Source organism: Leuciscus leuciscus (assembly GCF_965113295.1).
Source record: "Leuciscus leuciscus genome assembly, chromosome: 11".
Taxonomy (NCBI): domain Eukaryota; kingdom Metazoa; phylum Chordata; class Actinopteri; order Cypriniformes; family Leuciscidae; genus Leuciscus; species Leuciscus leuciscus.
The window spans coordinates 17,574,797-17,598,433 of NC_138735.1; the positions used below are offsets into that span (position 1 = coordinate 17,574,797).

The 23,637-nt window shown below is 35.6% G+C and overlaps 2 protein-coding genes across 4 annotated transcripts; one reads left to right on the plus strand and one right to left on the minus strand.

The window, feature by feature from the left end:
• Window positions 1-7,836: 7,836 nt before the first annotated feature.
• On the minus strand, window positions 7,837-11,111 carry cbln2b (cerebellin 2b precursor). Its single transcript, XM_082183770.1, has 4 exons — window positions 11,016-11,111; window positions 10,141-10,626; window positions 9,037-9,156; window positions 7,837-8,900 (listed from the first exon to the last, which is right to left on the minus strand). The coding sequence occupies exons 2-4, from the start codon at window positions 10,426-10,428 to the stop codon at window positions 8,703-8,705; spliced, it is 606 nt and encodes a 201-aa protein (XP_082039896.1). The 5' UTR covers window positions 10,429-10,626; window positions 11,016-11,111; the 3' UTR covers window positions 7,837-8,702.
• A 4,336-nt stretch (window positions 11,112-15,447) lies between these two features.
• Window positions 15,448-22,238, plus strand: fbxo15 (F-box protein 15). Of its 3 annotated transcripts, none has more exons than XM_082183216.1 (10): window positions 15,448-15,793; window positions 15,892-15,985; window positions 16,279-16,385; window positions 16,500-16,733; window positions 18,836-19,036; window positions 19,123-19,246; window positions 19,992-20,071; window positions 20,500-20,645; window positions 21,085-21,209; window positions 21,293-22,238. In XM_082183216.1, exons 1-10 carry the CDS (start codon window positions 15,717-15,719, stop codon window positions 21,560-21,562), a joined length of 1,458 nt encoding a protein of 485 aa, XP_082039342.1. In that variant the 5' UTR covers window positions 15,448-15,716; the 3' UTR covers window positions 21,563-22,238. The 3 variants fall into 3 exon arrangements, with proteins under 3 accessions (XP_082039342.1, XP_082039343.1, XP_082039344.1); XM_082183217.1 differs by having other exon boundaries at window positions 15,895-15,985; XM_082183218.1 differs by lacking the exon at window positions 15,892-15,985 and having other exon boundaries at window positions 16,281-16,385.
• Window positions 22,239-23,637: the final 1,399 nt, after the last annotated feature.

A 23,637-nucleotide genomic window follows, 5' to 3' on the forward strand; every position in this document is an offset into this window, starting at 1 on the left:
CCAACAATCAAACAATTGCAATGAGCAAATTGCACCAAAAGAACTCTTTAGCTTCTGCCCACTCCCATGAAGCACCACGAATGAAGTAATTGAGCCACCCTCTCGATGCTTTCAAATATATATATGCATATTTTGCAATACACTTAAAATATATTGTTAATGTCCACATAACACACAACTTTAATCAATAGTTTTAAATATCTCCATTTTTTATTTGATTGTCATTTGCAGTGCTTCATGGGATTGAAGTTCTTTCTCTCTTTAAAGCTGTAACATATACAGTCTTGTACCTTTGTCTTTTTGTCTGTTTTCAAATACTTTTTTTTGCTTCAAATAGTTTGTAATGTTGTGAATCACCTCATAGCTGGTTGCTTTGGTTCATGGCCGCAGACAAAATGGATGGGCACTGTTGCACCCTATTAATTCTGAAGTCTTCTTAGGTACACTTAATGCTGAGGAAAGTTACTTTTAAAAGTAATGTGATAAACAGCAAAATAAAAAAATAAAGCAAAACTGAAATGAGAAAGCCTCAGGCTGAAGAAAATGCAGATTCACGTACAGTAGAGGGCGCAGCTCAAACAAACCTTTCAGCTGTGCTGCCTTTCTGGATTGCAGAAGAATAGGACGCAGGAGAGGACGGTTTAGCAACTAGCCTATGTAGTTGGTGAAAAACAGTTTGTGACAAAATAAGTATGTCCAAAATCACAGTACAAACTACTTCCGCCAAGATTTTGAAGTGCACATATGATGGACACTTTACTATCCCATGAGGCCACGGGAGAGGATTTGTGAATGGCAGTGAAGCAACACAAATGCGCTGGTAGGTCACATGATAATGACAACAGATTACATTCATACTACACACATTCATACTATATAGAACATACTTTTTTAGCGGTCGTGAATGAATTACTTATTCAAAATAAGTACCTAGAGTATGTGATTTCAGGCTATTATTTCAGTAATAAAACAACAACAACATAAAAATGCAAAAACACAATCTGAAGTAATTTTTGCTTATGTTTGAATTGTGTTTTCGAAGGTCGGCAGCAAACACACTGGTTAATAATGTGAGATTAAATTATAGACCAGAACTATAGACCTTATGTAGCCCCGTCCCTTTTCAGCGTTGCGCTCATTGTCTTTTGACTTCCGGTCTGTATTTTCACAGCGATTCTGCGTGTTTATTAATGAACGGCTGGTTTTAAAATATTTCCGGTCGACTGACATTTGTTAAGTCATCTGCTTTAAACATCACAGTCCTCATGATAACTTTCGTTAACTTTACATTAAGTAAATCCACTTCAAAAGCTAATTACTCCTGGACAGCAATGCCATATAGAAATATACAGAGCGACCGCAAAAACGGAAGTCAAAAGACAATATTCTAAAGATGGCGGCGCCCTCGTTTCTCTGGCGCATAAGGTCTATAATAACCATCATCTTCACACGGTGGGTGTCCATCTTGATTTCTATCAACATGCGGACAGGAGAGGTGTCAGGAAAACAAGTAACTTGTGTCACTTATTTGAAAAAATAACTATTTTCTATTTTGTTGTGAATCAAAAAGTAATGTTTTACTTTACTCATTACATTTTTTTTACTTTACATTACTTGAATAAAGTCAGAGGTGGAAGTAACAAAGTACATTTATTTGAGTACTGTACTTGAGTACACAAAAGTACTTCTGTACTTTTAGTTTACTTAAGTAAAAATCGGTCTTTACAACTTTTACTTGTAACGGAGTCATATTTGACCAGTAATATCTGTACTTTCACTCAAGTAAGGAAGTTGTGTACTTTGTCCACCTCTGAAAAAAGTAATCTGATTACGCAACTCACATTACTTTATAATGTATTACCCCAACACTGATTTTCACTACAATTGATAACAGAGACACAATATGGCACCTGTTGTGTTTTTACCAAACGAGAGATAGAGACTGGTATGAGAGACAAGAAAGTAGCAGCAGTTTAAATTACCTAGAGCTCTGATATACAGCATTGCCATTGACAATGGCGAATATTATGAAACATGTGACCAACTAGAATCAAGTATTTGGGAGCTGTCTAATAAAGTACCTATATTTGTAATTTACCATATAATGTAGCCTAACATCTAACAGATTATCAAGCTGTGTTTATCCAAATAAATATTTTCAGGAATTTGGAAAATAATGTATGTAATCATACCATTTACGTATATTTCTCCAGCAGTTCATATGAGTTTAGTAACTGCTGACTGCAGTCAATTTGGTTCTGAGAGAATATTCTCTGTAAATCACTGTACCAGGCAGGGAATTCCCTGCATTCCCAGCAAACTGAAAATAAATATTAATATTAATATTTCTGATTTTCAAGCCCAATCATGCTTCCCTTTCTGTTCAAAATAGGCTATAGCATACATATGAACTTCACAGTTTATGTGAAATGCAATGCATGTGCACTCACATTGTAATGCTGCTTATGCACTGTTTACTTACTGAGCATATTGCAGATGCAGAAGCAGGCTCATTTTCTTATGTTTTGTGTATTTAAAAAAAACTCCTTTTTAGGGATCATCTCGGTGCAGAATCTCCTGACAGTGTTTTTCCCCACTAGCTGCTGTTTGTTTTAGACTCTTTTTTTCTATAAGTAGCTGCCACATGATGCACAGCCTTTTTATTCGGATTCCTTTTTAATATAGTTTCTTTGACTTGTCCTCCCCGTCATCTCCTTCACTTTTTTATTATGAATTCTCTCACATGCCATAGTATTGCTAGTGCACATTCAAGAGGAAACATGCTAAAATGATATGCACAGCTGAAGACTGAGTTAAAATGAGCACGCATATGAATATAAATGTTCGAGAACGAGGATGAAACATCTTTATGGAGGTGCCATTTCCCTGGAGCAAAGCTTTAATCTATATGAAAAGTATGGCACCGGTGGTTAATACCACCTTATCCCTTATGCAAAGACAACAGACAATTAAAGTGGGCTTTGAAAATTAAGGAGAGTCATTTATCAAGGAAATCTGCATTAAACAGGTAGATAAATCCATTAGGAATGGCAATAAATTGCATTCAATGTGTTTGTCTTGGTAAAATTGGTCTGAATGAAGTGATAAAAGCGGTTTGTTTAACAGACGCCATTAAACCGGGATGTTTTGAACATATACAGCCACACAATCCTTTATGCTTTTTAATTAAACAATTTCTCATTTATAATGCATGATTATTAATTGTTACATCAAGAAAAATAGCTATTTGGCAGTGGATCCACATGATTGAAACAAGTAAACCCAATAGAATAAACCATGTATAACTAACTGGAATCAATGGTGTTCTTTTAACTTGAATAAATGGTTTTAGTTTAACTTAGATAAATGATTATCATTTTAATTGAATTATAACTTTAAATATAACTTTTCTTTACACATATGATGTTCAGTGTTGGCAGTTTAGAAGTGATACTGGATACACCCAGAGTACTACCATAGTGATTACTTTATTATTAGAGCAATTCGAATTCTTGTTAAACCCAAGCAAAAGCTCAACACAAACATAACAGAAACTTTTAAATACCAACATAATAGAATATTAAACATTAACAAGTCTCTCAGTTTTCTCATCTTGCTTAAAAATGCATGAAACAACACTTTATTTCAACATTTACTCTCCCAATTCAGCCCCGTACAAAAGTCTCGTTTTACTTGGGTTACTTGATTGAAACGTGTTATTTCAAAATGAAAATATAAAGGGTAAAAAGAGTAACTGTTCAAGTCAATTTAACATAAAGCAATAACATTTGAACCAGAAACCTGATACAATGGTGTTAAATCAAAATTGATTGTTTAAATAAAGTGAACAGCATAAAAATATTTTTTTTAGTGTGTAATAAAATTTAAGTTTGTTTTGTTTCCTCTGTGTCTCAAAAAGACCAATTGATCTCTGTGCATCCCTCTGGAATGTCAAGGTGGACATTTCCTCAAGATGAAGGTCTCTTATCAGTGCTCAAAAGCTGTGCACAATGATGTTCGCCATTTTGATTGTCCAGGCCAATCTCAGAGGGAGCATATTGGTTTGAGCCATTTCCTGAGCTAGATTACCTTCCTCTGGACTCTTGAGATGCAGTTATGAGCCTCTAAATTGTTAGACTGGTAATGGTTAATCACATCATCTGCAGAAGGGACACAAGAATGTAAAGTTTTGGTATGAAAGTGAAAGTATTTTCCAAATGATTATTTATGCCTGTGAGTACACTAATTTACTGCGCTGGGTGTTTTATGATCTTACTTTAATGGGTTGTGTATATGTCTACGTCAAACAACAGACTGCTCATCTTACCATTAATTTGAACAAATAATCACATCTGCAGAAGGAACAAAAGAATGTAAAGTTTTGGGATGAAAGTGAAAGTATTTTCCAAATTATTATGTATAGTTCTTATTATTTTCATATTTTGCATAACAATGGTATATTGCAGTGAGAACAAAATGAGGTTTTATAAATATAATTTAAGGAATTTCATTTAGATTTGTAATTATTTATCCATCCATCCATTGTTATTTTAAGTAAATGTCTTGACTGAATTGAAAATGTCAGGTTTTCATAATTATAATGATTACCTATAGTGACTATATAGCGTATATTCAGTATATTCAAATTGTTCCCTTTATTGTATTTTATTTTATTTAGTTTCATTTAATGTTTTATAAATGTAAATGTCATAAAGAGCAAAGTGCTTGTTTTCCTAAACTATTGATAAAATCACACGAACACACATAAGACTTAAGAAAACCTCAATAGTTTGGTACATGAAACACGAGGCATCAATAGGTATCAATCAAATTTCCGATCAATTTTAGTAGAGGAATAAAGGCATTATGACGTCACATTACAACAAGTTATTAAACATGACAACAAAATAAAATAAAAAACCTGTGTAACTAAATGGTCAATGAATGCAACCTTAATAATTATTCATGCCCTGGTGCATGCTGGGAAGAAGGTGAATGGGACTGAAGCACAAAACCATTCATAATGCAACTCACCTGCTAAGCTTGTTGTTTCGACAAAATATATGGACTAATGGTTAAACTTGTATTCCTGAAAGTTGAAAAAAGGTAGAAATAAATAAATAAAAGATACAGTTATTAATAATAATTTTATTTTCAGCATTACTTCCTTTTATATATATATATATATATATATATATATATATATATATATATATATATATATATATATATATATATCAGTGTATTTCAGTATTAAATGGCTGGAACTGACATCAACTTTAAAGTCACCTTGAAATCAGTATTGACAATTCTTGTTTTTATTATATCCTTGCGCATCATTTTTTTTAAATGAATGTGCCCTCATAATGTTTAATCAAAATAACTTCCCTCCCTCTTGCAGAGACATCTCTTCTCTTCTCTGATGATGTGTTTACTGATGCGAGGGCGGAACAACGTGTCACTCACATGACATCACAGCAATAGCAAACCACAACAATCCAATCAATTCCCAATGGATAAAATCAAACCCCGCCCTATTTTGTCTTGTTCAAGAAGCAGTTTATCTCGGATTTACGTCACTATAGGGAAGAAAAGACTATCGCAACTTCCTGTTCATGCCAACTTTAAAACCCTAAAACAAACTGTTAATATCCTTTAGTATGCAGTTCCAGAACCTAAATGACTCAAGTGTGTGTCTTGCTGAGAGATAACTGAGGTGGATGATCCTGCTGGGTCTACTGTATGAAATATGAGGTCTGAAACCAGCCCACAATGGAAGTTAATGAGCATTGTCTTCCTGGAGAAAAACTCTGTTTTGGGTCTGTAAACTAAAAAAACACAAAAATTCAGAAAGTATTTTAAGGTGCTGCTGTTTTTACCCTCATAATTCAAAACACACAGTGTTTGGCCATCTGTGCACGCATAAAAATGCCTGTGAGTACACTAATTTACTGCGCTGGGTGTTTTATGATCTTACTTTAATGGGCTTTGTATATGTCTACGTCAAACAACAGGCTGCTCATCTTACCATTAATTTTAACAGAAGAGGACTATCTCCAGTGCCCTCATTTATCTTTACATTTGAAACCAATACAACATAATGAGGCCTGCCAATAATATTTACTGGTGACATTATGCACTGTCAGAGAACCAATAGCAGAGCAGAGATCGGAGCTATATGAGGTCATCAGCTGCCTTTCATGATTAGGGGGGTTAGGACCTTATATTGCTATCATAAATAACACTATGACAACCACAATATAAATTCTGTATATGAGTAATTCAATTGTACTGAGGGAAACTGTTGATTATTTATTTAAAAAATAAGAATGTGCATATAAAGGGACCTAATTTAATTTATTTAGAATTAATTAAAATGTTAGATATTTCATTAGATTATGCTGACAAAAACAAAAGGCTGTCATTTTTAAGAAATAAAGAAGCCAGCTCATTTTTGTAAGTGATTCTCTCACACTCTGAGAGTGAATTGATGTCGCATTGAAAACGCAGACACTTGAAGGATATTTTGCAAAAAAAATAAAATAAAAGTAAATTTTTATAGGAAGTAAAAAACAGTAACCTTTTTTTTTTTTTTAGCTTTGATCCAAATGTGTTTAGTGATTTAAAAAAACAACCAAATAATTAAGACAGAAAGGGAATAAAAAAAGCACATCAAATATCTAATGTGTCTGTGCAAACAACTCTCAGATCTCAGATTGAGAGATTCATTGAACTTTACCTGCTTTTCTATTTTAAACTGTCAATGCTTGACAAAGGTAAACATTAATGATTCATAAATTGTTAAATATATTATAATATTTGTTCTATTATATTCACATACACTGTCTTTATACTGGGTTTAAAACTAAGTGGATCTGAAAGAGACACAGTCTTCAGTACACTTATGGCTTATGACAGGCGTTATTACAATACTGACACCTCAAATTACCCTTCATGATACAGTCCAGTAAACATGTGCACATTCAGTTCAGCACTCTCGAAAGTTCAGTGGCTTGATTAAAAGCATACGAGCCATGCCTTGCAACTGCTTACGCTTTAAAAATGTTTATGTTGCAAGATCTGTGATCTAACTAATACCGTATAGACATTTTGTATCTTTAGTCTGTTGAGACTAGAGCTGGAGACCTTCATGTGCATCATTTGCATGCATGAATTTTAACCTACATTTGCACACCAGCTTCCCTTTATGAATAAAGAGAATTTCTGATGAACCATACTTGACCTGTGAATGTTTTGACACCACTGTAACATAACCTATATATATATATATATATATATATATATATGCACATCTGCATGCATGCACGCACACACACACAAATGTTTTACATACACAATTGTATGTGTGTGTGCATGCATGTGCAGATATGTATATGTATAAGAGAGCAAGATGGAAAAATCTAAAACGAATGAAAGTCTGTGTAAATAAAACAATCACAGACAGAGAGTGTGTTCATATGCATAAATGTGTGTGTGTGTGTGTGTGTGTGTGTGTGTGTGTGTGTGTGTGTGTGTGTGTGTGTGTGTGTGTGTGTGTGTGTGTGTGTGTGTGTGTGTGTGTGTGTGTGTGTGTGTGTGTGTGTGTGTGTGTGTGTGTGTGTGTGTGTGTTTGTTTGTTTCTACGGGCCACCAGTGGCGGAACCATTGCTTATTTAACATCATATTGCTAAAGTATTGCTGAACAGACCAATAGACTATGAGTCTAATGATAAAGGTTGCAGAAACATTATTAATGCATTCATAACAGCATACGTAATTGTTTATCATCCAGTCTTGAGACATCTGAGAAGGTTTCTGCAGGCCGAGTGTTGCTTCAGCACCATGGACAGTGCCGTTTTATTGTAAATATTTTTTCATCATAAAGCAAAGAAAAATAAGCATTTTGCGCATGCGCGATTCATTAATACGAATTTTATCATTCATAAAAAATATAATCAACGTTAATAATAAAAAAGATTGAGTAAATATGTGTACAATACAATATTTTATTAGGCGGAACATTATATAGGGACTTTTCTTTTTCCACAACTTACATCTGTGAGCATTGTCACTGAACACTAATCAAAGCTACTTATTATCCGGAATGTAGAACACACCATAATGTAAATATGTATTTTATAAATTAGATAGATGTCTAGCAAAAAGTTTTAAGACGTCTCCATTGGCTGATATATGATTTTTTTTTCTCTCTTTAATAATCACTGTATAGCAGGTGGCCTACATTTGGCATATTTTCAGTATGTTCAGCATCCAGACGACACATCATTGACAGCACAAAACAGGAATCTTCCATTCGTGCAAAAATGCTTTGGGGCCATAAAGCACTTCCGCCGCTCCACACCACACACCTCACTGGACGGAAGCCGAATCATTAAGGCTATACAAACACAAAATAAAGCACTGATAAATACACCTAGTTTGGGATTTGAAGTTCGTCTTCGTCTTAAATATCTTCTCATTTATATAGTGGTCCAGGTAATTGTCAGTTGCGATTTGTTTCCCATCGATAAAATCCAAGAACAATCGCGACTGAAAATCGCTGCGGCCAAAAAAAGGCGGGAACTCCCTGTGACCGCGTCCATGTGCAGTTTTGTAATGTTTCAGTTTTGTTCAAAGAACTTATACTCATTTTTCCTCGGTTTCTTGAAAGTATCACTCACAGGCACACTTTTGCGAGTCAGTTATACAGGAAAGACTAAAAATCCAGAGAATGTTGAGTATTTCCACCCGCCCATTAGATTCCCTCGTTCCAACTTGAGATGGATTCGATCCTCGCGCTCCACCATCAGTAGAACTCCGTTACTCGCCGCCTCCCGCGTGACATCCTGATCCCCAGCGAAAGCAGATATGACCGGGTACTCATTCTGCATCAGGTTAACCTTAATAACAGAACACAGCACACTTTAGTCCTTTGAAAGCAGAGAATCGGCTTTCCATTAGGGTTCATGAATAACGCACAGTATGAGAGGTGACTGTTATAGTAATTTGTGCAAAAGAATATGCTGGTCCGCTCACCTGTATGGTTTGTCTGTTGTAAACCTTGACCACATGAAAGCTGAAACTGTATATTCCTCTGCGTGGCGCGGTAAACACACTCGCTTTTAGGTCGAAGTGATTGCCAATGTTTACTAAGACCTGAAACAAAAGCAACATGACGCGTTACAAATCCACTAGCAAATGAAAATGTGTGAATCTACATAGGATATTACATTTAGCCGATTTTCAGCACTGCAATTTTACACGGACACATGCGGATCTTCGAGCGCAGTGTGGCAAGCTGCTTTAACGTTATTCTTTACAAACAACTATAAATATATAGCCTATATAAAAAAAAAATTAATTATGTTTTTTGTTTGTTTTGTTTTTTTCAAGTGAAAAATCCAATAGTGACTAACTTTTCTTATTTATTTTATTTTTTAAATATATTCCAATAGTGAGAAATAACATGTCATTGTTTCTGGCAACAAAATGCATTTTCCCCATTGAATTCTATGGTGATCTGTGGTCCAGATATCAATACATTTTCCAACTAGCCTATGTAATACAATTGTTGCTGGTCGATATTTCAGTTTTACAAGTTTTCATTTGGTAGGTTACTATTACTTAATGGTTATTTATAAATAGTCAGCTACTTGTGTCAGTTCCAGTTGTACCAGTTTTGAATTTATTTATTTATTAGATACTAGCACTTATTTATGAGACACTATCTATCAGAATGGTTACAAATACATTTCTTATCTCATTGCAAATGTTTACATGTTAACAAGGCTTGCCATAAGCGCATTCGAAACCTGCCAACAGTCGGGTCAGTTGTAATTACTAGAGGTCTATTTTAATGACCGCGGGTCAGTTATTGTTAATATAAACATTCGCTTGTTGTTAACCTTTGGGGTTAAGTTTAACATTTTTGACAGTACGGGCGTTTTTTCTTTGTTTTTTTCTTTATGTTTTATTTTGCAACTGAGCAACTGTGGGATTTACGCAACTTTGGTTGAAAACGTACATCGTCCAATATAATAGTAACAATTGTCACTTCGTGAAGTTTCTGCCTGAAATTCCTGAGCACAGCCCTACAAATGCGGTTCCTGTGATTACAAAGTCACCAACGGGACACCTGACCTGGTCAAAATAGATGGTCGTGGATGTGTTGCTCATCTCCGAAGGTTCGTGGTTTGTCCCTCTGACGGCCGAAAAAGCCACTTTGGCGCTGCCGGAGCGCACAGATATCCCAAGCGAAGAGGTGACTCCTCCGTCAGAAGAAGGGTTGGAGTCGCACACCACCAGACACTTTCCCTCCAGAACGATGGGCTCCGTGTCATTCTGGCCCATACATAGCCCTATGCCACATCCCAGGAGAAAGGCGAGAGCCAGCATGGCAAAGGGTCCGGGACAGGCTGCTGGCACCATGATCGGAACAAGAATCCCTTGCAAACTGATCTTAGCCCCTTGGAGGTTTGATGTGGCTCTGTCACCTGGTCCAGACTAACCTCTCTCTCTCTTTCTCGTTCTCTCTCACTTACTCGCTTACTCACCGTCACACACACTCCTTTTCTTCTCGCCTATGCGCATCAGTTTGAGGTGCTCAGAGTATTTGCGCAATGTTTCCTGAATGATTAAAAAAACGAAAAATCAGAACAAACATATTTCCAAAGCAATAATAGTGCACGAATAACAATTTCTCAGTAAATAGCTATAAATATGGGCTATCAATATCAGACTTGACGAGATTAAATTGCGCAGCGATACGCAACATATAATCTCGACTAAAAATACAAGGTCAAACAGCGTTTAGCTAACTTAACTGAAATTAACAAAAACATTTTAAAAAGTTTTGCAGTTATTTTTTTCCCCCTTTAGTAAATATCACTTCTCTACTCATTGCATGGCTTTCCGATTAAATAAATAGATAAAATAAAAACAACAGCAGCATGGAATTTAATATCTTAATAGGTTTTCTTTAGCCCCTTTTCTACTTCATGCTGACATTATGTTACCTGTTAAATCCATAGTTGTGTGTGATCTGTGTGGCCGCTCCTTCAGCTGTCTTGAGAAGGAGTGAAGCGCGCACCCAATAAGAGTGGAGAAAAGCAATTGCTCCTTCATCCTTTTTAGAGGGCGCTTCACGCCCATCCCTTCTTTGCAAGTAGCCTACAGTAATAATTCTGGAGCGGACGTTTCTGGACAGGCATGTCCAGAAAATTGCAATTAAGAGTTTGTTTGCAATATATATTTGCACTACCACAGCCAAATTTGTTTTGGTGACAGATATTATTTTACATAGCAATACAAATAGCAAACATACAGTTTTGGATACGGGATTAGTAGAGATGTTTTTCATTTGAAGCTGATGTTATTTAGCTTAATATAAGTAAATAAATGGACATGCACGTTAGAAATCTCAGCATCCAGGTGGAATGCATTGAAAGTCAGACAAACATCTTGTGCTCCACCCTGTGGAGAAGAAGTGCTATGATCCTCATTCTGACATCAACCCTATTTCAGAGTCAGATTATCTCTATCACCTGTTTGTGAGGTTATTCATGGAACCATAGATGCCAATAGAGAACCTTTTTATTTGAAAGTGTATGTGGGATCTTTTTGTATTAAAAATAGTATAAAAAAAAGTTTAGTTGTTGCCTTAAATTTCTAAGTAACATCTGTGACACTTTACAATAAGGGTTCATTAACATTAACTACATTAGTTAACATGAACTAATAATGAACTGCACTTCTACAGCATTTATTAATATTTTTATTTGTTAATTTCAACATTTATACATTAATAAAATCAAAAGTTGTATTTGTTAAGATTAGTTCATTCATTGTGAACTAACATGAATAAAAAATGTATTTTTATTAACTAACGTTAACAAAGATGAACAAATACAGTAACAAATGTGTTGCTCATTGTTAGCTCATGTTAGTTAATACATTAACTAATGTTAACAACTGAAACCTTATTGTAAAGTGTTACCATAAAATCAAAGTGGTACCAAAGCTATAAACTGTGCATTTGCACTTCTTCAGTAACTTTGAATTTCATTACTGAAAATTGGAAAACTGAAACTCCTAAAATCAAGCAGAAATGATATTGAAAAGTTAAATGGATGGAAACAAAGCTGTTAAAACGTGTGGTTTCATGCATGTACTATATGCCTAATTGTCATTCTCATTATGAAAAAAATAATCCTTGCAATAAGCTCTCAGTTCTCTGGTTTCTATCGTTTTAAAGCTTTTCAGTGAAGCTCTGGAGTTGCTGTAGAGTGTATAAAGTGTAATGTTGGGTTTGACAGGTATTCAGTATGTGTTATGTCCACTGAACCCATTCTTAACCTCCCTAATTAATACTTTCCCTCACTCTTCAAAGTTTCTAATTGGAACTATTATGTAAGATGATCATGGCTGACGGCTTCTAAAGAGTGAAATGGGGATATTGCTTTAATTCATAATGGAATGACTCAGCATCTTTATATCTTAAGTATAATAGGCACTTCACAATATAGTATTCTTGTCTTTTAGGATACTTGGGAGACTTACTGTCAGTTCAAAACAATCATTGCCATCCAACCATATTTTATTAACAGTTCTTGTATTTCAAAACCATTGTTCTAGCTATTTATATGCATTCCAAATAAACTTCACCAGCAACACCAGCTTAGTGTCCATTTATAAGCTGTTAGGTGAACTACTGGGACATCATGCATGTTCACTGGGCCGGTCTAGTCAACATCATCCTTCCTCACAGACTGTCCATGCACCTTTTTTGACAAGCATCACACTGTGGGTGCAGTGACAGGCTCTGTGGGGGTTGACGTTGAGAATCCGAAAGCCGTGGCTGACCTGGGGCCTGCAGAAGGGCGAGCAAAAGAAAGTAAACATCAAATGTCAAGCTGGGTGGGCACTGGGCCTGTGTATCACGGGGCCCAGAGCTGTTCATGCCCACAGAGAACAGCTCTCCCCAACCACGCGAAACGGTGAATTATTGTGAATGCTCTATGACTATTTAATCTGACAGGCAGCAGACCACCATCACTCTTGAGATCGCCTAGACCGCCATACACAAACATTCCTTTAGATATTTTCTGCTTTATTAAAATGTCAAGCAAAATATTTTACAACCATAAACTAATAAGAAAAAGTCAATGTTCTTGATCTATCTATCTGTCTATCTACAGTATCTATCTATTGATCGATCTATCTATCTATCTATCTATCTATCTATCTATCTATCTATCTATCTATCTATCTATCTATCTATCTATCTCTGTCGTTTGGTCGGTTCTGTCTGTCTATCTATCTGTCTGTCGGTTCTGTCTGTCGGTCGGTTCTGACTATTTAATCTGACAGGCAGCAGACCACCATCACTCTTGAGATCACCTAGACCGCCATACACAAACATTCCTTTAGATATTTTCTGTTTTATTCAATTGTCAAATTCTGTCAGTCGGTTCTGTCTGTCTGTTTGTTGGTCGGTCGGTTCTGTCTGTATGTCTGTATGTCTGTTGGTTGGTTGGTCTTTCTGTAGGTTTTGTCTGTCTGTCGGTCAGTTCTGTCTGTCTGTCGGTCGGTCGGTCGGTCGGTTCTGTCTGTATGTCTGTTGGTTGGTTGGTCGGTCGGTTCTGTCTGTCTGTCTGTCTGTTGGTTGGTTGGACTTTCTGTAGTTTCTGTCTGTCTGTCGGTCGGTTCTGTCTGTCTGTCGGTTCTGTCTGTCTGTCGGTCGGTCGTTTCTGTCTGTCTGTCAGTTGGTTCTGACTGTCTGTCTGTCTTTTGGTCGGTTGGTCTTTCGGTAGGTTCTGTCTGTCTGTTGGTAAGTTCTGTCTGTCTGTCTGTCGGTTCTGTCTGTCTGTCGGTCAATTCTGACTGTCTGTCGGTCTGTATTTATGTCGGTCGGTTCTGCCTGTCTGTCAGTCGGTTTTGTCTGTCGATCGGTTCTGTCTGTCTGTCTGTTGGTCGGTTGGTCTTTCGGTAGGTTCTGTCTGTCTGTTTGTCAGTTCTGTCTGTCTGTCGGTTCTGTCTGTCTGTCGGTCGGTTCTGACTGTCTGTCGGTCTGTATTTATGTCGGTCGGTTCTGTCTGTCTGTCGGTCGGTTCTGTCTGTTGGTCGGTTGGTCTTTAGGTAGGTTCTGTCTGTCTGTCGGTCGGTTCTGTCTGTATTTCTGTTGGTCTGTTCTGTCTGTCTGTTGGTTCTGTCTGTCTGTCAGTCAGTTCTGTCTGTCGGTTCTGTCTGTCATTCTATCTATCTATCTGTCTGTCTGTCTGTCGGTCGGTGAGTTCTGTCTATCTGTTGGTCTGTCTGTCGGTCGGTGAGTTCTGTCTGTCGGTCGGTTCTGTCTGTCTGTCAGTTGGTTCTGTCTGTTGATCGGTTCTGTCAGTCTGTTGGTTCTGTCTGTCTCTCTGTTGGTCGGTTCTGTCTGTCGGTCCAACGCAATCTCACAGCAATTTGTACATATTTTACGAGGTGGCTTATTCGTACAACCTCACTCTTACGTTTTCGTACAATTTGTCTAGACTCCAGTGATGGGTAGGTTTAGGGGTGCTGTTAGAGGTGGTCCTTCCTGATGACGCTTTTTGAAAAATCGTATGAATTTGTACAAATTAGCCACCTCGTAAAATAAGTATGAATTGCCGTGAGATAGGGTTGGTCGGTCGGTTCTGTCTATCTGTCTGTCTGTCTGTCTGTCTGTCTATTTAGGTTTTAGGTTCTGTTGCATAAATTAGGCCAAAAAGTTTTCAACTTTTTAATGTCAAGGACCACGTGTGAAAGTAATATGATGCTTTCATATTTTGATTATACTACTTTAATAGCTATGCTACTACATTAAACATGATTGATTGATTTAAATCTCAACATATATATTTCACATCCATTAATGAATGGAAAATGTATTGTTTTGTAAATTCTGTTGAGTAGATTAGGACAAAGGTTTTCAAACTTTTTTACGTTAAAGACATAATGATTTTATACCACACTTCCTAACATATAAAGACATCTGTAAACATCAAAAGCAGCATTACAAATTAGTGCAATACAACTAGTGATCCAGCAATAGTAAGCAAAAACTCCATAAAAGACACAAAACAAATGAAACTATATTCTAATCTAATAAGCCTATATTTATGTTGCAAGGAATGAGAGAATGAACAATTAGAAAAAAAAGAAAACATATATATATATATATATATATATATATATATATATATATATATATATATATATATATATATTTAAAGCTCATGTAGCATTTATTTAAACTGCCAAATTGTTTACGTACGATAAGCACCTCCATTCCCATCTCACGGATCCTAGTTTGAATCGGTTTGAATTTGAAAAGCTCTCGATTAGACAGTTTCAACTACATTTCCGCTCCTGGCCTGTTGGGGGCAGTAAATCTCCAGATTGTCCCGTCACCGGTTAGTAGACTAGTTAGTAGTTGTAGCAACAATGTTTTTTTCTTTTTTGTGGAGTTTTTCTCGGGGATAAAATGTTATAATTCTATGCTGAACTGTTTAATGTCCTACCCAGTGTGTCGGACTCTACCTATTAAAATAAACCAGATGAGAATGTGTCCTGTGTAACGTTGTGCGATTAATGATTATGCGCGGCTGGTTACCTTGACAGCGAGATGCCGGAAGAGAAAGACTGAACGGATAACAACTTGAGAAGCACTTAAACACGTTTCTGAAGAGATACGAATTATGTCTTCGCAATCCGTGAAGACTAAGAAGCAAGATGCCGAGAAACACTCAACTATTACATCAAAATCCATGTCCAGGTTGTTTGTCCCTTTTTCTTGGTTATTTCGCACCATTAATGCCTCTGCACCACAGAACTCTGCTAGATCGTTTCAGTGTTTGTGTTTCATATTCTCAGCAGACAAACAAAAATGTCTGTACAGAACCCATCAGTCCACAGAATGGCATCCAAACGCAGAGTAACGTTAAAGGCTTGTGGAAACTCCTTAGAAAGACAAGTTTTGACGAAGATGAAGTTTTTCACTGTGACTCTCTTGCTCGGATCTCTAGAAATTAGGCTAATGTATTTGTTGTATGTTTAAAATAATTGTTTAATTAGTTACATGTTTTTTTTTGTTTTGTTTTTTAAATGGGAATTTGCTTGTTTTGTTTGTTGTTAAATAAACCATTGCTTTCATAATTAAACTGCTTATCTATCTATCTATCTATCTATCTATCTATCTATCTATCTATCTATCTATCTATCTATCTATCTATCTATCATTTGTTTCATCTGACTTAAAATAGGATGCCGCCAGAGATCATTCTCAGGATTCTCTCATACTTGGATGCTAGGTCTGTTTTCTGCATTAGTTTTGTCAACAAGCTCTTCCATGAACTGTCAAACATCAAGTGAGTGATTTTGTTTTTCTTCAGACCGTTTCATTAATTTATGTTTCTTTTTTTGTCTCTTTTAAAGCAGAAAGATTAAAATCATTTTTCCTTTTCATTCTGATGTTCCTGCAGTTCTATGTGGTATCAGTTTTACATTCGTGAACATGCCAAAAAGAAGAAAGCCAACCAAGAAGATCATATGATACGTGCTCTTGGCCTGGTAGGTGTGCAGGAGAGGCCAAAGGGATACTGGAGAAACGCATTCTTCAAAGAAATTGCCAGCCTGAATGTGAACAAGTGGAGAAAAAAACGTAAACACATCGACCCTTATTCAGGACTGCCGCGTCACACAGAGGAAGTCCTAAGGTTAGAGACTGTGGCTTTTATGTTTAGTTTATATGATCGTTCACAAATGTGTTGACTAATTAAATGTGTTATAAATATTAATCCCTTTTAAATTTTTTTATCCTTCATTTAATACAACAATATCATTGCTTTGGCATGGTGACACGTAATCTGAATGTTTCTATACATTTATACACATAAACTTAGTTTTTAGTTTAGTTGCAGTTTTCTAGTTTCTGCATTTCTAGTTGTTTTGATTTCTTTCTTTCAACTGCCTTTCTGTATATCGCTAATATGCAACAAGACTGTGTAGTCAAAATAACGTCTTTGTTGTGACCTGATCTGTTGAAGATGGCATATTCCCCATCAAATATATGTCAAGGTATGTTTTTCCCTCCTGCAGTGTCTGGGCTTATTAAAGGTGAGTGTGAGAGTCAGCGTCTTAGATTTGCTCTGTGCTCCTGGGCGATGGGATACGGAAACACGCTTGATGATCTGCAGGCCACGGCATGCTGTTGTCTTAACCTCTGATTAGAGCTGCCGGGCCACTCAATTTTTCGACTCAAAGAGTGTGCGGCGTACAGGGGGAATGAAAATAATTGTGGTCCCCTCAGAAGGCTGGGTGAATTGTAAAAAATAAATTGCTTGGCCTCTACCTCTTGCCCAGACAAATCCCCATAGGTTCCTCAGTTACAAAGACACTGGAGGATGAGATTTACTTCGGTAATAATCATCTCCACTGACTTTCAGACACAAACAACAGCTATTAATCTCTCTGGGGCTCTGCTTGTATCTTGTTTTACAGCATTAATTGATATCATATGGTGCCAGTGCCCACACATGATGCATCATATTAAGTATTTCCCTAATCTAATTCCCTGTTTCTTTCAGAATTAATGTCATTCATTGCTTGTAAACTGGCAAACAAATATTTCCCCGCTCTTAATTAGGTTAATGACACTAATAAAACAAACAAATAATCAGAATTTTTGTTTGTTTCCCAACTAACCGAACTATCCTTTAGCTTTCATGTTTCAGTATTATCACAGTTTTGATTATAAAGTAAATGTATATTATTTTAAGGATCCTCAGGATATATTTACAGAAAAACTAGATACAGCTTAATTATTATTATTTAAGCAGCCTTGGATTCTCCACCTTTTTTTAAATGTATTTTTATTTTCTATTTAAATTTAACATCTTTAAAATTAGTAAAATTGACTTAAACTTGTAAAAAAACAAAAAAAACAACCTTTTATATATTAAAAGTACAAAATTTAACCATTGGCAACATTTTATTCACTAAAATTTATTAGGTTTTTGCTTTATGTCATTTTTGCTGGCTTAATAAATGCACTTAATAATAAACAATTCAAAAAGTATAATCTCAAAATCTGGATAAATTGAGAATCATGATTTTTTTATATTTTTTTATAGGGATCACAATTCTCCCACTTTTCTGAATATACAACTAAACGAAATAACATGTAATTAGAGGTTCTGAAAAATGTTAATGGCTGCAGTCTGTTTAAAAATGTTTAAAGGGGTCATCGGATGCCCATTTTCCTCAAGTTGTTATGATTCTTTAGGGTCTTCATGTAAAGTTTGTAACATACTTTGGTTAAAATTACTCATAATAATAAAAAATCGGATTAAATGAATGATTCAGTGACTCACTGAAAAAGACTCCACTTGTTTCATCAATAGGTGAATCAGGATTTTTTTTTAACAAATTTCTTAAAAGAATAATTCTATGACAAATATATTTCTAAACTGTCACTTTGTAACAGTCGATGTAATTGATACAATCTTTATTTGAAGCCTTAAGTTACTTTAAATGGTGATCTACTCTATTTTGATCGCTACCATAGACATCAGTGTTTATATCCGAACTATAAACTTTTATCCCAGTACTTCTGTGATCATTAATTTGAATTAATCACAAGAAAAATACACAGATTAAGCATTTTTCAGCTTAGCCCTCTCTTTTATTGAGACGTTTTATGTATTTTATGAGTTTTTATCTTTTATTATTCCCCACTTCTACTTCAAAAAAGGCATTGCCCTTAAATGCTCTGAGAACAGAGGTGTCAGATGAGGTTTGTGTCATGTGTGTCTGGCAGGAGTCTGTGCATTACATGGGAGATCACAGTGACTGATGGGAGTGGACGGCGGAGCACCTTTGAGCAGTCTCATGCCTCCTTCAGCAGTACGGCTGTTTTTGTGTTCTGGGGCGCTGTCAGTTGGCCTTCTTTTAACCAGCTCACCTCACTTGAGCTTTGTGGAGTGTCGCGGGTGCCCTTCCATTGTCCTGCTCCCTACAGGTGTGGTAGATGCCAAAAATACAACGATACACCTTTTTTCCCAACCTAAGTGAGTGATGTAGTTGCTTCCATCTTGTGTCTTTCAGGCCGGCCTGGAAATCGGTTATGTCCAAAATAAAGCTTCAAGGAGAACACAGCGAGTTGTGTGTTGCAGACAAGATTGTCAAGATGCTGTATGTTGGACAGGGCGTCACTTTGGGATTCTGGCAGGTATTTTCCATTTCTATAACTGACACTGTACATTGTGGAACAAACATACACAAACACTTGATAATTTGACGTTTTGGATGATCTCTTTATAATACTTTTAATCTATGAATTGATTAAAAGGGATAGATTAAAAGGCTTTTGCATTTTTACATTTTTGTTTCTAATAAATGCAGTTTTTTTCTGATAATTTCTAATAATTAAACAATCTTGTGTGTGATTTCCACACAAATATCAGGCATCACAACTGTTTTAAACATTGATACTGTAATAATAAGAAATGTTTGCTAAACATCAGGTGTGCATATTAAAATGATTTCTGAAGAAACATGTGACACTGAAGACTAGAGTGATGATGCTGAAAATTCAGGATTTCCATCACAGAAATAAATTACTTTTTTTTCTTCTGTATTTTAAAAATAGAAAACACATATTTTGAATTGTAATAATATTTCACAATATTACTGTTTTTACTGTATTTTCCATCGAATAAATTTCCCAAATGGGATCAATAAAGTACTACTACTACTACTACATAAATGAAGCCTTCGTGTGTGTAAGAGATTTCTTTCAAAAACATTTAAAAATCTTACCAACGCTACACTTACACTATAAGTATATGTCATTATCATTATTCTGATTATTATTAGCAGCAGCAGCAGCAGTAGTAGTAGTAGTTATAATAATGTTTTTTTCTTTAATAATAATATTTCATTGATAATGCAACAACTCTGTTCTTCTTATGCAGGACCAATGTGGAATTGCTTTTGTCATAGTGAACTTGCACAATCACAGACTTGTGGAAAGAAGTCTTCATGCGTCTATTAGGTATGCCTTTATTTCATCTTATCGGTTTTCTCATTTGCAAAAAATTTTTCCTGTGTTTTCAAAAGACTATTTGCATTGTCAAACCAAATACTTAAAAAAACTATTCTCAAACTTTGGTGTGTATTTCAATTTGCTGAATTCCTTGGTCAATTTTTATTTTCTCTCCCTTTTTTTTTTATCATAGATGTGTTTGTGTAAGTCAGAACCTAAATGCCAGTTATGTATCACCGTCAGTATAGTTTGGTGGTGTAATAACTCCATCTTCTGGTGAATTTGGGCACTGTGTACAGCTCTGACTCATCAGTTCTGAGACCGTCTCTATTACTGCCTTTCTGTCGCTACAGTCCTTAGTGTGAAAAGATGCACTGACACCCACTTTGTAGTTAATGTCTTTCTTTTCCTTCCTTATCTCTCTTTCATACCGCTAGTCCATGTGCAGCATCCGAAGTCCGTGCTTTGTTTGATGATGTGGACCCGGAGTATGGTCTCCATGGATACTCTGCTTACATTGAACTGCACAATACAGCGAGAGTCATCATGTCTGACCGCTTTTCCCAGCTGTTTTGCAGGAGAGGTAAATTGTGCACTGTATAGTAAAAAAAAAAGAGATCAAAGTCCAATTGATGATAAAAATGAATGATAACCTTATAAACACATGATTGAGCAGTTGGCAAATTCTACACTGAGATGACTTGACAGTTGATGGTACTATATGCTTGACAGTAGATGGCGCTAGATTCTCAAAAATATCTATGTTGTCCTGCTCGAAGCAAAACTCAAAATTGTTTTTACCCTCCTGAAGTATTAGAGTTTCAACATGTATTGATGCTCAAATAATAGTTAATTAATTATGAAAATATATGTATGAAAAAATATGTTTTCACAATACTTTTCTTACAGTGAGTGTATCACATATCTTCCTAATATATCATTCATCCTAAAAGGTATCTGGGGTCACTTTAAATCTTATCTTTGGTAACGAAGTAACATAATACCTCTTTTTTACTCTCCAGATCAGATTTCTGATGGTTATCTACCACTGGAATTGATCAGTGAGAATAACAGATCCGTAAGTACTCATCTGGTTGGAGATGTGAGCTTGCCTTGGAGGACTGAAGCTTTACATGGAACTATCAAGGTATCACCACACTTTTTTTTTATTCACAGTACTTTATTTCAAAACTTATGTAAGGATTTTCATGGTCTAATTGATGTCTCCAGGACTGTTGCATGATCAACCTAACTCTATGGGATGAAGCCAAGCAGCCTTTTTGGTGTGTGAGTGCTCCTGTTGTCATGACAAAAGCAAATCAGGACACGGTATCATACGATTATGATGGCGAGGGATTCTCCATCCTATACCAAGACTCAGAGGGGAGGGTGGAGATGAGGCTAAAGCAGATGGAGTATAAGGAACAGTATTGTTTGGTTAATCTAATGATTTACATTTCTGTCGCCAAAGTGAATAAGCACTTTGGGAGAGATTATTAAAGCCATTTCTCGTCGCATGAAGACCGTTGTACTATATTTGACTTAAGAACAAGCAGGGCAGCTGCAAACTATTCAGTAATTTAAGTTTTTTTTTTACTAAATGTTTCTAGACACCAAACATTTTAGTCCACATTTTCACGGATCATTACATTTTAAGGATATAAAAATCAGCCTGTCACAAAAAGAGAGGTTTTCATGTCAAGTCAGATACAATTTAGATAATAGAAAAAAAAAAAAATCTTGCATGGAATCAAGAGCTAAAGAATAAAAACGGACCTTTAAGCTGGATTTAAAAGTGCCAGTGGAGGAGGATCTGATGTGAGCAGGGAAGCCGTTCCAGAACTTGGGGGCAGCAACTGAGAAATCTCCTTTACAACATGAGTGGGACAGAAGGAAGCTGATTGCATGACCTGGGGCCAGAGTATTATAGAAGCTTGTTTTAACCACAGAATAAAAAATAAATAAAGGTAATAGTGACTTTTTTATCTCACTTTTCTCTTGCAATTGCAAGTTTATCTCTTGCAATTGCAAGTTTATTTCTTGCAATTCTGACTTTTCTCTTTCACAGCTGGGAGGTTTGTCTCAATTCTGAGAAAAAAAGGGAGATTGTGAGGTTAAAAATCAGAATTGCAAGAAATAAACTCGTAATTGCAAAAATCTGAATTGTGATATAAAAACTCATTTTTAACTCACAATTGTGTTTAATTCTGACTTTTTAAACTTGCAATTGTTACTTTTTTCTCAGAATTGTGAGATATGTACTTAAATATGAAAAAAGTAAGAATTGCAAGGTTAAAAAGTCAGAATTAAACACAATTGTGAGTTATAAAGTCAGAATTGCAAGACACAAACTCAGTGAGAATTGTGAGTGATAAACTCAAATCTTTTCTCGCGATTGTGAATTTATATCTCACAGTTCTGACTTGTCTCGCTATGGTGTGATATATACTATAAAAGTCTCAATTACTTTTTTTATTGTTTATAGATATAAACTCATACTTGTGAGTTATAAAATATATATATTATAAAATTCTTCGCAATTCAGTTTTTCGCAATTGCGAGTTATAAAGTCAGAATGGCGAGATAAAAAGGTCACAATTACTTTTTTATTGTTTAATGCGTGGCGGAAACAAGTTTTTATAGAGTATGGATGAAGGAGTTTACAAATATATAGTGGAGATAGACCGGGCATTCTTTAAAACTAAAAGCAAAATCTTGATTCTATTTGTAATATGTAATTGGATTCTAATAGAGGGGATGTATAAATCTCACTGGCATGTTCTGAACCATCTGGAGATGAGATTGAGACAGGCGTGCATACATATAATTACAGTAATCTAGGCCAAGTCCTTTCGTCAAATAAACTCTTTTAGCTGCAGATCTGAGCTGTAAGACGATTAATGATGAAAACTAATGTGCTTGTCAAAATTCATTGATGATCAAAAATGACAAATTGGTGGATAATTGGTTACAGAAACTAATGGTGGAAGCCGGAGAACCTAAAATAGCAAATTTAGTTATTTTAAATGGTGAAAAGTAAAACGCATGAACAACTAAACAGGTTTCCTAATTGTAATTGTTAAATAAACTGTATATAGAGTTACTGTCCTTGTCACCTAGTCATAAGTGGATGTATCATTAAAACTTTTTGTATTGACATTGTAAATTTGGTTTATTATAGTGATGTTGATCAGTGTTGTTTGTTTGTATGTTTATTCATGAGCATGTCAAAACCAAAGGCACTGAATCCATTTCATTTGATTTTCCATTTAATCTTCATCAGGAATGACATGTTTTTTCCCCATTACACTTATTTCTAAATTACATAATGGATAGTTATGTTCGGTCCTGCATTAGTCTACTGGCAGAGTGTTTCTTACCGTGGAGCATAACAGAATTCTTGTACGCCAGGCAATTGATTTCACTATATTATTCATAGGCAATAGACATTTCTATGCCCTAGAGGTAGATTATGTTCTTTTGTCAGCATCAAGTTACACTTTAAATCTCCGCAGCATTGTTTATGCAAATTTTATAGTCCATAAAATGTCTGTTGAAGTGCTTGACTTGAAGAT

Bases quoted from the DNA above. Each gene is read 5' to 3' on its own strand.
- cbln2b (XM_082183770.1), bottom strand. From the start codon at position 10,428: ATGGTGCCAGCAGCCTGTCCCGGACCCTTTGCCATGCTGGCTCTCGCC. The intron at 9,157-10,140 runs GTCAGGTGTCCC...CTTTTGTTTCAG, and splicing joins CGACCATCTATTTTGACCAG to GTCTTAGTAAACATTGGCAA. The intron at 8,901-9,036 runs GTGAGCGGACCA...TCTGTTATTAAG, and splicing joins ACAACAGACAAACCATACAG to GTTAACCTGATGCAGAATGA.
- fbxo15 (XM_082183216.1), top strand. From the start codon at position 15,717: ATGTCTTCGCAATCCGTGAAGACTAAGAAGCAAGATGCCGAGAAACAC. The intron at 16,386-16,499 runs GTGAGTGATTTT...ATGTTCCTGCAG, and splicing joins CATGAACTGTCAAACATCAA to TTCTATGTGGTATCAGTTTT. The intron at 19,247-19,991 runs GTATTTTCCATT...CTTCTTATGCAG, and splicing joins TCACTTTGGGATTCTGGCAG to GACCAATGTGGAATTGCTTT.